Source organism: Ranitomeya variabilis, chromosome 1 (genome assembly GCF_051348905.1).
Source record: "Ranitomeya variabilis isolate aRanVar5 chromosome 1, aRanVar5.hap1, whole genome shotgun sequence".
NCBI lineage: Eukaryota > Metazoa > Chordata > Amphibia > Anura > Dendrobatidae > Ranitomeya > Ranitomeya variabilis.
Window position 1 is genome coordinate 509,989,673 of NC_135232.1, and position 16,028 is coordinate 510,005,700.

General features: G+C 42.9%; 1 protein-coding gene across 7 annotated transcripts in view; it reads left to right on the top strand.

Annotated features, from left to right (window-relative positions):
- Positions 1 to 16,028, top strand: part of MYO9B (myosin IXB) — a 343,844-nt gene that overhangs the window by 316,626 nt on the left and 11,190 nt on the right. For 6 of the 7 annotated variants that reach the window (XM_077253219.1, XM_077253192.1, XM_077253210.1 and 3 more), the window contains 2 exons: positions 3,624 to 3,671; positions 4,235 to 4,374. In XM_077253219.1, coding sequence (XP_077109334.1) covers positions 3,624 to 3,671; positions 4,235 to 4,374 — 188 coding nt within the window. The remainder of the gene's footprint in view (positions 1 to 3,623; positions 3,672 to 4,234; positions 4,375 to 16,028) is intronic. The other variant, XM_077253225.1, reaches the window with a different exon arrangement.

Consider the following 16,028-nt stretch of genomic DNA (forward strand, 5'->3'; position numbering starts at 1 on the left):
TTTGGCATCTAATTTACCTCTCTCACCAAGGCTCTTCTCCCACGATTGCTCAGTTTGGCTGCACGGCCAGGTCTAGGAAGACTTCTGGTGGTGCCAAACTTCTTCCATTTAAGGATTATGGAGACCACTGTGCTTTTAGGTACCTTGAGTACTGCAGAAATTCTTTTGTAACCTTGGCCAGATCTGTGCCTTGCCACAATTCTGTCTCTGAGCTCCTTGGCCAGTTCCTTTGACCTCATGATTCTCATTTGGTCTGACATGCACTGTGAGCTGTTAGGTCTTATATAGAGGTGTGTGCCTTTCCAATCAAGTCCTATCAGTTTAATTAAGCACAGCTGGACTTCAATGAAAGAGTAGAACCATCTCAAGGAGGATCACAAGGAAGTGGACAGCATGTGACTTACATATGAATGTCTGAGCAAAGGGTCTGAATACTTATGACCATGTGATATTTCAGTTTTTCTTTTTTTTATTACATTTGCAAAAATTTCTACATTTCTGGGGGGGTTTTCAGTCAAGATGGGGGTGCAGAGTGTACTTTTTTGAATATACCAAATTGCTACAGTGAAACAGAGTGAAAAACTTAAAGGGGACTGAATACTTTCCGTACCCACTGTATAAATCGTATTCTGGGAGTATGGTCTATTACATGACGTTTACATCAATGTAAACATTGTAGTATTCAAAACTTCAATTATTCAGCACATAGAATGAATTTATTAACCTCATGAGGACAAAGTTCCATACATTTATGGTACTTGTTCCTCAGGCTTTAATCCCATTTTATTGTTAATTTACGGCCCTGGGTTTAAAGCCGCTGCTACTGCAATCTAGTGGGTGTATAGCATGTCTCCGGCTGTCAGGCACTGCCAGGGACCCCTGGAAGAAGACCGAACCGGTTTATTACCACTTCTGTCTTCTAATGTGCCTGTGTCATGGCGCTTAGTGAGCATTTTGTAGTGTACAGAAGCATTGGCACCTCCAAAGGGAATCTGTTACAGAGGTTGTTCACCCTGAGAGCGGCATAGTCAAGAGCAGTGTTCCCCAAGTTCGGTCCTCAAGAGTCACCAAAGGGTCATGTTTTCAGGGTTTCCTTAGTATTGCCCAGGTGATAATTCCATCACCTAGACAGGCAACAGTTCCATCACCTGGGCCATACAAAGGAAATCCTGAAAACACGACCAGTTGGTGGCTCTTGAGGTCTGGAGTTGGGGAGCACTGGCCTAGAGACAGATACCTTTATTCTAGGGATGTGTAAATTACTAAGCTGCCTGCTCTAGTTTTGATACTTTTCTGCTGATGAAACTGATTTTATGTTCATGAGCTTTCTATATATATATATTCCATACATAGGCAGAAAGCTGCCAATCCGTGTTGGGTGCGGTTATACAGATCTTAGTATTAAGACAACTGGTAGATCTTCTACAGATAAAACACTGATTATCGAAAAAAACATCCCATTTCGATTTTTCACTAAAAAAAAAAAGTCACATTTGCAAGTCTGCTTTAATTGTACTGACCTGGAGAGTTATGGCGAGAAGTTATTTCTACCATGCAAAATAGATACGGTACCTTCAAAACAAAACCAGATAAAATTGCAGAATTGTTTTGTTTTCCATAATTTCACCCATAATGAATGTTGCCATTCAAAACTCTAGCCTTATGTGCGCATATAGATAAGGCATTAATCGGAGATTCCTAATATTCTCATTTTTTGGGCTAATGTGAAGTACCGTAATAAAGACGGCGGATTTTCCCACGTAACTGAACAGTGCCTTTCCATAAAATGTCCATGGTGTCTTTTCTAGGCTGTAAGTGGAGTCTGTGCCATCATAAGCCACCTGTATGTAGAGTCCTATGCGTTCTTAGATGGCTTGAGACATTAATGCTCTGTTATCATGTCCTCACTCTTTATTTGCATCCAGAAAAGGATGAAGTAATATTACAGTCAGGTAAATAAAATGTAAAGCTCGTGAAAGCAAAACAAGAAATTGATTTAAAAAAAAAAAAAGCTTCCTATATACTTTCCTTCCCAATCCACTCCTGATGGTGGCTTCTAATACCACATCAATGTAGCATGTGTTAAGGTAAGGGTAAAGTTTCATGACCTCAATAGGAATGGCACAGTCATGGCAGTGGAGGAGTTTATTAATGCTACAGAAATATTAGTGCATTATATGGGCGATCAGGCTCGTACATGTTTCATGAGTTCAATAGTACTGCTGGAGAAAAATAATAAAATGTTATGTTCTAAAAAAAAAAAAAAAAGACACTCCCACCCCACCTTCTATAAAAACTACCGTATTTTCCGGCGTATAAGACGACTTTTTAACCCCCGAAAATCTTCTTAAAAGTCGGGGGTCGTCTTATACGCCGGGAATCGACTTGTACGCCGGTGTATATGGTGGGTGGGGAGGGGGAGTGATCCTGATGACGAGGGGGCGTCTCACAGGAAAGTGAGTAATCCCCATTACCTTATCCTAGCGGTGCAGCGTGGGGGTGTCAGTGCTGGGAGCGGCGGCGGCTGCTGTGTTCTGGTGCGGCGGCTCCTCTTCTGTGTGGGGCCTCTGTGCTGTGAGGTGGCGGCGGCAGCGGCGTATCTTTATCCAGTTGGGGCTCCTCCGGCATCTCCTTAGCCCTGGAGGCCCCGCCGCAACTCCATCGGTGCAATGTGGTGGCCTCCGGGAAAATGGCCGCTGCTCAGATTCAGATCTCGTGTCCCGAGATTTCGGGACGAGATCTGAATCTGAGCAGCGGCCATTTTCCCGGAGGCCACCGCATCGCACCTATTGAGCTGCCTCCGGGAAAATGGCCGCTGCATTGCACTCATGGAGTTGCGGCGGGGCCTCCAGGGCTAAGGAGATGCCGGAGGAGCCCCAACTGGATAAAGATATGCCGCCGCCACCGCCACCGCACAGCACAGAGGCCCCACACAGAAGAGGAGCCGCCGCACCAGAGCACAGCAGCCGCCGCACCAGAGCACAGCAGCCGCCGCCGCCACTCCCAGCACTGAGACCCCCACGCTGCACCGCTACGATAAGGTAATGGGGGATACTCACTTTCCTGTGAGACGCCCCCTCGTCATCAGGATCACTCCCCCCCCCCCCCCCCCCCCAAAAGGCACATATTCACCGGCCCTATAAGACGACATAGGGTGTATAAGAAGACCCCCGACTTTTAAGAAGATTTTATATTTTAACTGGTAAAGTTGGGGGGTCGTCTTATACGCCCAGTCGTCTTATACGCCGGAAAATACGGTAATTAGGATTGGCCAATCTGTGACAACCTACCGTAACTATTAAAAAAAGCTACCAGTGAAACCGCCAGAGAAGTCAAGCTTTTGCTCAGCTCTGTGGCTGGAAAAATAAGAGCACTTTTTTAGTTTTTATTATTCAAAAGTAGTAAAACAAAAACTATTATAACATTATTTTGTGGCATAGATTTTAATGGCTACTGATGTGCAGACTGAACAAAGCATTCCACCTCACATACATATACTGTATAGCAGAGGTCTCTTACTATGCTTTATATAATAGTGTTTTATCAGATATTTAGGTTTTTAATTGGTTGTATTTTGTGTTCACCCCTGCGACTTGTTGTGTACCCATTTCTTCCTGCAACAGGCATGGTCTGGTCATTTAGGATTTATTTCTCCTGTTGATGGTCTTCTGGTAGGTATAATTCCTTGTGTTGCATGCCTAGAGGTGCTTGAGTCACGCATGATGCCAAGTATTTATTACAGAGCAGGCTATTTTAATGGTCAATCACACTCCCTCTTTTGCTCCCTCCAGATTGAGATCTTTATGTAATGCTATGGCATCTGTGTATGCTATGACATGTCCCTTGTATCTACATTACATGAATAGTACAGTTGAAAGATTTTCAAGTGTCTAATTTCATGTTTTGCTGAAGGAACACTCTTTAGTGATGATCAAGCATGACTATTGGGCCAATCTCCTGATAGTATTCTGACTTTAGTCCTCTTTTCACTGATTTATTGTGCCAAAGTTTAAAAATATTCTTTGACCTTTTCCTAATCCATTTCTGGATACCAATGTCTTGTCCATTAAAGTGTTTGCTAATTTTGCATGCACCATATTTGCTTTTCAAATTTAATTGCCTTTTGAATGAATTTGGAGAGCACCTGTATAGTGTGGTATTCTGTTGGAGCACATTACAGTAAATTCAATGTGATCGTTGTACGGTATATCTTATGACTTGCTGTTCTTTGCAGAGTAAGAGCCCGTCTTCTAGTCCCAGCAGCACTTGCCTACCTGTCCAGCAAGTAGAGCAGGAGGAGCAGTTGGCAGACTGTGATCCTGCAGGTGAATCAGAATTTCTGATACAGCGGATACAATCTATTAAAGATGAAAAGTAAGTAGAAGGAAAAATAAATTGGAGGTGTTGGTACTTTACTTCTTTCGAGTTCAATATTTGGATGTCCACACACAATTTTTTTGCATAATTAGGAAGCAAAGCATTTATACTTATCCACAGACAATTTTTTTGCATAATTGGGAAGCAAGGCATCTATACTTGCCTAATTGTTGACACCCTCTACGTCCACATAAAGCATACAGGGGTGGTTTCCTTTCAGAACATCCTGGTCCCTGGCCACAGTTTGATATAAAAATAACAAACTGTTCTTGACTCATCATCCCCAGGTCCAGCAAGAAGTTTTTTTCTGCTGCTCATCGTATAAGCTGTGGTGCCAAAGTCATGTTGATAGCTCGGCAGCACATTGGTGAGCTTAGTGGCTCTGGTGTGTGTGTGGCTCTCTTTCTACACTGGCAGAGCCCTTGAACTCGCTGATTAGCTGTCATCAGTGCTGCAATCATTACATGACACTGAGAGCAACACCAAAGACTCATAGAATAATACAGTTGGATGGGACTTCCAGGGTCATCGTCCCCAAACCCTTGCTCAATGCAGGATTCACTAAACCATCTCGGACAAATGTCTGTCCAGCCTCTGTTTCAAGGGTTCCATTGAAGGAGAACTCATCACCTATCATTGCAGCCTGTTCTACTCTTTGATCACTCTCACTGTCAGAAAGTTTTTTCTAATATCTTATCTGTGTCTTCTTCCTTTCAGTTTCATTCCATTGCTTCTCATGTTTCCATGTGCAAATGAGAAGAATGATCCCTCTACATTGTAACATCCCTTCAGATATTTGTAGACAGCCATTAAGACTCCTCTTAGCCTTCTTTTTTGCAAGCCAAACATTCCCAAATCCTTTAATCATTCCTCATAGGACATACTTTACAGTCCGCTCGCCATCCTGGTAGTTCTTCTCCGAACTTGCTCCAGTTTTTTATGTAAATTTTTTTTTAAATGTGCTGCCCAGAACTGTACACAGTATTGCACATAAGGCCTGACAAAGGAGAAGTAGAGGGAGATAAGTACTTCACATGATCTAGACTCTATGCTTCTCTTAATACATCCTAGAACTGTGTTTGCTTTTTTGCTGCTGCATCACGCTGTTGACTGATGTGCAGTCTGTGATCTATTAGTATACCCAAATCTTTTTCACACGTAATGTTGCTTAGTTCTGTTCCTCCCATTCTGTAGATGTCATTTTTGTTTTTCTTGCCCTGATGTAGAATCTTGCATTTCTCCCTGCTAAATACCATTCTACTAGTTGCTGCCCATTGTTCTAGCTTATCTAGATCCTTCTGAATCCTTTCTCTGTCGTCTCTTGTTAGCTATACCTCCTAGCTTTGCATCATCTGCAAATTTTATTAGTTTACTTTAAGTTCCCTTATTTAGATCATTTATAAAAATATTGAACACCACTGGGGCCAGGACAAAGCCTCGTTGTACTCCACTTGAAACACTCTTCCAATTGGATGTGCAACCATTTATTAACACTCTTTGAGTACGATCACTCAGCCAGTTATGAATCCACCTAACCGTAGCCTTGTCAATCCCATCCTTGGTCATTTTTTCAATAAGGATAGTATGAAATACTTTATCAAATGCTTTGCTGAAGTCAAGATATACTTTATCTACCGCGTTTCCCTCATCCACCCAGTCAGTGATTCCATCATAGAAGGAAATTAGATTAGTTTGGCATGACTTGTTTGCTACAAACCCTTGCTGGCTCTGGTTAATTACTGTATTCCTATACAAGTACTTGCGTACATGCTGTTTAATAATTTGTTAAAAGATCTTTCTTGGTATAGAAGTAAGGCTCACTGGCCTGTAATTTTCTAGCTCCATCTTCTTTCCTTTTTTTGAAGATAGGGACAACATTTGCCCTTCTCCAATCTTCTGAGACTTCCCCTGTACTCCACGATTTTTCAAGACTCTGGCTAATGGTTCTGCAATTTCCTCTTTCAATACTCTAGGATGTAATACCTCTGGACCAGCAGATGTAGATTGCTGTAAATTAGCTAAGCGTTCCCTCACCATCTCTCAGTTTATAGATAGTGGGGATTCTTTAATTCCTTTGATAGCATTGTGAAGATCAGTTGATGTTACAGTTGCTTTCTTGGAGAACAAAGATGCAAAATAGGTATTTCAAAGTTTGTCCTTCTCAGCATCATTTTTGACCACTTCACCTTTTTCATCCTGTAAAAATCCTATAGCATACTTTTCATTTGCTTTTGTCATATCCCTCAAAATCCTTTTTACTGCATTTTGTCTCCATTGCAAGCCTCATGTCATTACTGGCTTTAGCTCTTCTAACGCTAGCTCTGCATTACCTGCAAGCAGCATTATGTTCTTTAGATATGCCCCACTTTTTCCATTTAATATACATTTCTTTTTTCCTTTTTAACAAGTGATTAAGTTCATCCATCCTGGTCTCTTGAAATGCTTCCAATTCTTCCTTCTTTTTGGGATTGTTACTGATTGTATAGTGAGAATTCCATTTAGTGGAATCTACTATCCTTTTTGGACATTTCTCTTTTTCAGAACATCCAGCCTTTGTACCTTTCCTACCCTCTTTCTGAGTTTATTAAAATCTGCCTTTCTGAAGTGCAACTTTAAAGTCCTAGTCCTCATAGGTCTTCCTCCTCTTGTAATCCAAAGGTTAAGGATAGCTTGATTGCTGCCTCCTAAATTCCCTGCCACCTTTACTTCCTCAACCATTCCCTCCTTGTTGGTCAGAATTTGGTACAAGATTGCAGATGCTCTTGTTCTCTCTTCTACCGTTTGAAAGATAAAGTTGTCAGCAAAAGAAAATAGAATTTTCTGGACCCATTACTTTTGCCTGAGAGAGATTCTGGACCCATGAACAATGAATAGAGCCTTTATTTGTTTTATATTACAGAACATGCCCAAGGACCAAGATTTTCTAAAAGGGGGTAGCCCCTTTTAAGTAAATCTTTAATTACAAATGTATGGACCTCCATCTTACAGAGGTCTAGGAAGTAGAGGTTAATGGAGTTTGGAGAGATCACAACATTGTTGATCTGCTTTATCAAGATCCCAAACTGTAACCCCTTTCTGACATTAGACATACTATCCCGTCGAGGTGGTATGGGCCCGTATGACCACCGACGGGATAGTACGTCTAACGCAATCAGCCGCGCTCACGGGGGAGTGCGGCTGGGTGTCAGCTGACCATCACAGCTGACATCCGGCACTGTGTGCCAGGAGCGGTCACGGACAGCTCCTGGCACATTAACCCCCGGAACACTGCGAACAAACATGCGTTCTGGCGGCACAGGGAAGCATCGCGCAGGGAGGGGGCTCCCTGCGTGCTTCCCTGAGACCCTCGGAGCAGCGCAATGTGATCACGTTGTTCAGAGGGTCTCCTTCCTCCTCCTCCCTGCAGGCCCCAGATCCAAAATGTCTGTGGGGCTCCTTCCGGGTCCTGCAGGGAGATGTTAAATATGCTTATTTTGCACATTTATTTAATCAAGACTATTCACCAGGTGCATTACTCTTAAAGAAAAATGTCATGATATTCTCATAAAATATGTAGTGGTTTATTGAATTGTCCACAGAAAAACCACATTGCAGCGAAACATAAAAATAGATGAAATGGTTACGAACAGATTGTCCATGTGTAAATATCAGCGCTTGTTACTCATCTTTCCCAAAGTTCTGAATGGTAAAAGCCGTCTGTGAAATTTGAAGTCATCATGGCTACCAACTGTTCCTTCCTTGTGTGACTTGTCTGATGTCCATGGATAATGATGATGAAGGCAGGAGGTGACAGCTCCCACGTGACAAGCCCCCCTAAGACACGTTATTTACATGTCCCACAGACCACGTGTTCCCCTCTATATGGTGTTGAGCTACACACACAGAAATAACTTTGTAATGTCAGCAAGAAGCAATGTGCTCAGTACAGGATTGAGAATAAGAATAATTCAATTAATAATTAATATTTAACAATATATATATTTACATGTGTAAAAAAAATCCTAAATAAAAAAAATATTGTTCCAATAAATACATTTCTTTATGTAAATAAAAAAAACAATAAAAGTACACCTATTTAGTATTGAGTCCGTAACGACCCGACCTATAAAACTGTCCCACAAGTTAACCCCTTCAGTGAACACCGTAAAAAAAAAAACTAGGCAAAAAACAATGCTTTATCATACCGGCGAACAAAAAGTGGAACAACACGCGATCAAAAAGACGGATATAAATATTGTACTGCTGAAAATGTCATCTTATCCCGCAAAAAATGAGCCGCCATACAGCGTCACCAGCGGGGGGGGAAAAAAAAACTTATAGCCCTCAGAATAAAGCGATGGAAAAATAATATTTTTTTGTATAAAATAGTTTTTATTGTATAAAAGCGCCAAAACATAAAAAAATTATATAAATGAGATATCGCTGTAATCGTATTGACCTGAAAAATAAAACTGCTTTATCAATTTTACCAAACGCGGAACGGTATAAACGCCACCCCCCCCCCAAAAAAGAAATTCACAAATTGCTGGTTTTTGTTCATTCTGCCTAACAAATTTCGGAATAAAAAGCGAACAAAAAATGTCATATGCTCGAAAATGATACCAATAAAAATTCTACTCATCCCGCAAAAAGCAAGACCTCACATGACTCTGTGGACCAAAATATGGAAAAATTATAGCTCTCAGAATGTGGTAATGCAAAAAATATTTTTGGCAAAAAAGCGTCTTTTAGTGTGTGACAGCTGCCAAACATAAAAACCCGCTATAAAACCCCGATATAAATAGTAAATCAACCCCCCAGCCCCCATTATCACCGCCTCAGTTAGGGAAAAATAATAAAATAAAAAAAATGTATTTATTTCCATTTTCCCATTAGGGTTAGGGTTGGGGCTAAAGTTAGGGTTGGGGCTAAAGTTAGGGTTGGGGCTAGAGTTGGGGTTAGGGTTTGGATTACGTCTACGGTTGGGTTAGGGGTGTGTCGGGGTTAGGGGTGTGGTTAGGGTTGGGATTAGGGTTAGGGGTGTGTCGAGGTTAGGGGTGTGGTTAGGGTTGGGATTAGGCTTAGGGGTGTGTTGGGGTTGGGATTAGGGTTAGGGGGGTGTTAGGGTTAGAGGTGTGTTGAGGTTAGGGGTGTGGTTAGGGTTGGGATTAGGCTTAGGGGTGTGTTGGGGTTAGGGTTGGAGTTAGAATTGGGAGGTTTGCACTGTTTAGGCACACCAGGGGCTCTGCAAACGCAACATGACGTCCGATCTCAATCCATACAATTCTGTTTTGAAAAAGTAAAACGGTGCTCCTTCCCTTCCGAGCTCTGCCGTGCGCCCTAACGGTGGTTTACTCCCACATATGGGGTATCAGCGTACTCATGACAAACTGGACAATAACATTTGGGGTCCAATTTCTCCTGTTACCCATGGGAAAATTCAAAACTGGGGGGCTAAAAAATCATTTTTGTGGAACAATAAAGATTTTTTATTTTCTCGGCTCTGCGTTATAAACTTCAGTGAAACACTTGGGGGTTCAAAGTGCTCACCACACATCTAGATAAGTTCCTTGGGGAGTCTAGTTTCCAAAATGGGGTCACTTGTGGGGGGTTTCTACTGTTTAGGTACATCAGGGGCTCTGCAAACGCAACGTGACGCCCGCAGACCATTCCATCAAAGTCTGCATTCCAAAACGCCACTTATTCCCTTCCAGGCTCTGCCATGCGCCCAAACAGTATTTTTCTGCCCCATATGGGGTTTCAGCGTTCTAAGAACAAATTACACAACAACTTTTGGGGTCCAATTACCCCAGATACCCTTGGGAAAATACAAAATTGGGGGCTAAAAGATCGTTTGAGGAAAAAAAAAAAAAATTATTTTCACGGCTCTACGTTATAAACTTCTGTGAAGCAATTGGGGATTCAAAGTGCTCACCACACATCTAGATAAGTTCCTTAGGGGGTATACTTTCCAAAATGGGGTCACTTTTGGGGGGTTTCCACTGTTTAGGCACATCAGGGGCTCTCCAAACGCGTCCTATCTAAATTCCAGCTAATTTTGCATTGAAAAGTCAAATGGCGCTCCTTCCCTTCCGAGCTCTGCCATGCGCCCAAACAGTGGTTTACCCCCACATATGGGGTATCGGCGAACTCAGGACAAATTGTACAACAACTTTTGGGGTCCAATTTCTCCTGTTACCCTTGGTAAAATAAAACAAATTGGATCAGAAGTACATTTTTTGTGAAAAAAGTTAAATGTTCATTTTTTTTTTTTTAAACATTCCAAAATTTCCTGTGAAACACCTGAAGGGTTAATAAACTTCTTGAATGTGGTTTTGAGCACCTTGAGGGGTGCTGTTTTTAGAATGGTGTCACACTTGGGTATATTCTATCATATAGACCCCTTAGGGTATGTTTCCACGTTCAGGAAACGCTGCGTGTTTGCCGCTGCTTAGAGCCATAGCGTCAAACACGCAGCGTCCAGATGTTACAGCATAGTGGAGGGGATTTCATGAAATCCCGTCTCCACTATGCGGTAAAACATGCAGGTGGCAGACCCACGTAATCGGACATGTGCTTCTTTTCAGAACGCAGCATGTCTGTTTACAATGTGGCGACGCTCCATCGCTGCGCCTTAAATTTACCATAGACTATCCTTAGATGTGGTAAAACTGCGCAGACATGCGTAAATGCAGCTTACTACGCATGTCTGCCAGCTGACCTGTCCCACCGCCGGAAGTCCCTCGTCCACTGCAGTTCTCGCGATAACTTATCTTATTTTGAGGACTGCCGTGCACCTGACCGGGACTTATCTCCGGCCTCTAGTCTGGTTCTCACAAACAGCTGATCAGCTGATTGTGAGAATGCTGCAGTGTAGGTGATCGCTGGAGAGTTATCTCCGGCGATCATCTACAGGCTCTGCTACATCTGGATGTGAGGCATCCATATGTAGCAAAGCTGTACCCGTCTAGACTGTGTGCACATAAAACACACAACATACACCATGCGCCGTACGACATGCACCATGCGACGTATGACATGCACCATGCGACGTACGACATGCACCATGTGACATGCACCATATGACATGCACCATGCGACATACGACATGCACCATACGACATGCACCATGCGACATACGACATGCACCATGCGACATGCACCATGCGACATACCACATGCACCATGTGACATACCACATGCGACATGCACCATGCGACATACGACATGCACCATGCGACATACGACATGCATCATGCGACATACGACATGCACCATGCGACATGCACCATGCGACATGCACCATGCGACATACCACATGCACCATGCGACATACGACATGCACCATGCGACATACGACATGCACCATGCGACATAAGACATGCACCATGCGACATGCACCATGCGACATACGACATGCACCATGTGACATAAGACATGCACCATGCGACATAAGACATGCACCATGCGACATAAGACATGCACCATGGGACATACGACATGCACCATGCGACATACGACATGCACCATGCGACATGCACCATGCGACATACGACATGCACCATGCGACATACGACATGCACCATACGACATGCACCATGCGACATGCGACATACGACATGCACCATACGACATGCACCATGCGACATGCACCATGCGACATACGACATGCACCATGCGACATATGACATGCACCATGCGACATACGACATGCACCATACGACATGCACCATACGACATGCACCATACGACATGCACCATGCGACATGCACCATGCGACATACGACATGCACCATACGACATGCACCATGCGACATACGACATGCACCATGCGACATACGACATGCACCATGCGACATACGACATGCACCATGCGACATACGACATGCACCATGCGACATACGACATGCACCATGCGACATACGACATGCACCATACGACATGCACCATGCGACATGCACCATGCGACATACGACATGCACCATACGACATGCACCATGCGACATACGACATGCACCATGCGACATACGACATGCACCATGCGACATACGACATGCGACATACGACATGCACCATACGACATGCACCATGCGACATACGACATGCACCATGCGACATACGACATGCACCATACGACATGCACCATGCGACATACGACATGCACCATGCGACATACGACATGCACCATGCGACATACGACATGCACCATGCGACATACGACATGCAACATACGACATGCACCATGGGACATACGACATGCACCATGGGACATACGACATGCACCATGGGACATACGACATGCACCATGCGACATACGACATGCACCATGCGACATACGACATGCACCATGCGACATACGACATGCACCATGCGACATGCACCATGCGACATGCACCATATGACATACGACATGCACCATGCGACACATGACATACGACATGCACCATGCGACATGACATACGACATGCACCGCACGACATGCACCATGCGACATACGACATGCACCATTCGACATACGACATGCACCATGTGACATACGACATGCACCATGCGACATGCGACATGCACCATGCGACATACGACATGCACCATGCGACATACGACATGCACCATGCGACATACGACATGCACCATGCGACATACGACATGCACCATGCGACATACGACATGCACCATGCGACATACGACATGCACCATGCGACATACGACATGCACCATGCGACATACGACATGCACCATGCGACATACGACATGCACCATGCGACATACGACATGCACCATGCGACATACGACATGCACCATGCGACATACGACATGCACCATGCGACATACGACATGCACCATGCGACATGCACCATACGACATGCACCATGCGACATGCACCATACGACATGCACCATGCGACATACGACATGCACCATGCGACACATACATACACTATATACATATAGACATACAGTACATTAAACAGAGTACATACTCACCACCTTGTCACCTTGATCCCCGAAGCCATTGTCACCTGTAAAAAATAATAAACAAACACTATACTCCCTGAGTCCGCAGATATCCAGTTATAACGAGTGTCCCACGACGATCTCCCGTGGAGAGCAGCCACATCAGGTGATGCGACCGCTCTCCAGGGGTTCCAGGAATACAATGACAGAAGGTATCCTTCAGCAATGTATTCCTACGCCCATGTGAGATCGCCGTGGGACATTCGTTATTAATTGGACTATGGCGGACAGGTAGTATATGGTTGGTTTATTATTTTAATTTTTTATGCAGGCGATCAAGTATGGTAAGTATGGTAAAATTAAGAATATTAAAATACTTTTTTTCTGGCTGTGTCCTTATTTTTTTTTTTTTACTTTTTCTCCAGGATTAATATCTTATTGACGCCTCTCCATTATTAACCAGGCTTAATGTCACCTTACAATAGCAAGGTGACATTAACCCCTTATTACCCCATATCCCACCGCGACATGGGAGTGTGAATAACCATGGCCCCTCTCTAGGCTATGAATACCAGCCTGCCTTTCTGGCTATAAAATATAGGGGGACCCCACGTCATTTTTTTTAGGGGGGGTCCCCTTAATTTAATAGCCAGTAAAGGATACGCAGACAGCTGCGGGCTGATATTCATAGCCTAGAGAAGGGCTATGGGTATTACCCCCTTCCCAGGCTACAAATATTGGCCCCCAGCCGTCGGCTTTCCCCCTCTGGCGCAGAAAATTGCGCGGGAGTCCACGCCATTTTTTTTCCCGTTTTTTTTTTTTTTTTTTTAAATTAAATGTTCATACGTAAACATCGGCCTTGCTATTACATATCTGCTAGATGGTGGCCCGATTCTAACGCATTGGGTATTCTAGAATATGTATGTACATCGCGCTATGAGTGGGGGTTAAATTCCACGCCAATATCGCTGATTGGTCGCGGCCGGCCGCGTAGTATATACGACAGCCACGTAGTATATAGCAGCCACGTAGTATATAGCACAGTGATGTAGTATATAGCACAGCCCATGTAGTATATAACACCGCCACATAGTATATAGCACAGCCCACGTAGTATATAGCAGCCACGTAGTATATAGCACAGCCCACTCAGTAGATAGCACAGCCACGTAGTATATAGCAGCCACGTAATATATAGCACAGCCACATAGTATATAGCACAGTGATGTAGTATAGAACACAGCCACGTAGTATACAGCAGTGTGGGCACCATATATCCCTGTGAAAAAAAGAATTATAATAAAAAATAGTTTTATACTCACCTTAAGTCATCCACCGAAGCTGTCCCGCTCCTCGCGATGCGGCCAGCAGCTTCTGTTACCAGAGATGCATTGCGAAATTACCCAGATGACTTGGCGGTCTCGCGAACGTGGAAACATAGCCGGCATCAATAGTAAAAAGTTGGTCCAGGATGGGGAGTAGGGAGGGATTTCTGTTACAGACAGAAAGACGGACAAACAGACGGAAGTACCCCTTAGATGATTATATAGATAGATGGATAATCTATAGATAGATCTATAGATACAGTACATAGATATACTAAACATCGGGCTTGGTATTATCTATCTATCTATTATCTATCTATCTATCTATCATCTATCTATTTATCTATTATCTATCGATATATCTATCTACCTATCTATAGATGTATCTATCGATAGATATATTTATAGATAGATAATAGATACGATAGATATGATAGATCTATATATTATCTATCTATGCCATATCTATCATCTATCTATCGATCTATCTGTTACCTATCATCTAGCTGTCTGTGTGTGTGTGTAAACATTATTCTTCAATGGAGTATGTAAATGAAGAGGTTGGACAAGAAATGACATCACCCTTTTTTTTTTGGTATATCTTTATTGAGCTTACAAAAACACACACAAATCCGCATGAAAAACGCGTCAAAAAATGCAGGTGACCTTGCAGTGACCTCAGGTGCAGATTTGGTGCAGATTTTACCTGTGTCAAATCCTGACCAAATCTTGATGCAATCCTGAACGTGAAAACATACCCTTAACCCCTTCACCCCCCAGGGTAGTTTGCACGTTAATGACCAGGCCAATTTTTACAATTCTGACCACTGTCCCTTTGAGGTTATAACTCTGGAACGCTTCAATGGATCTTGGCGATTCTGACATTGTTTTCTCGTGACATATTGTACTTCATGGTAGTGGTAAAATTTATTCTATATAACTTGCGTTTATTTGAGAAAAAAACGGAAATTTGGCGAAAATTTTGAAAATTTCGCAATTTTCCAACTTTGAATTTTTATGCCCTTAAATCACAGAAATATGTCACGCAAAATACTTAATAAGTAACATTTCCACATGTCTACTTTACATCAGCACAATTTTGGAACCAACATTTTTTTTTCTTAGGGAGTTATAAGGGTTAAAAGTTGACCAGCAATTTCTCATTTTTACAACACCATTTTTTTTTAGGGACCACATCTCATTTGAAGTCATTTTGAGGGGTCTATATGATAGAAAATACCTAAGTGTGACACCATTCTAAAAACTGCACCCCTCAAGGTGCTCAAAACCACATTCAAGAAGTTTATTAACCCTTCAGGTGTTTCACAGGAATTTTTGAAATGTTTAAATAAAAATGAACATTTAACTTTTTTTCACACAAAATTTATTTCAG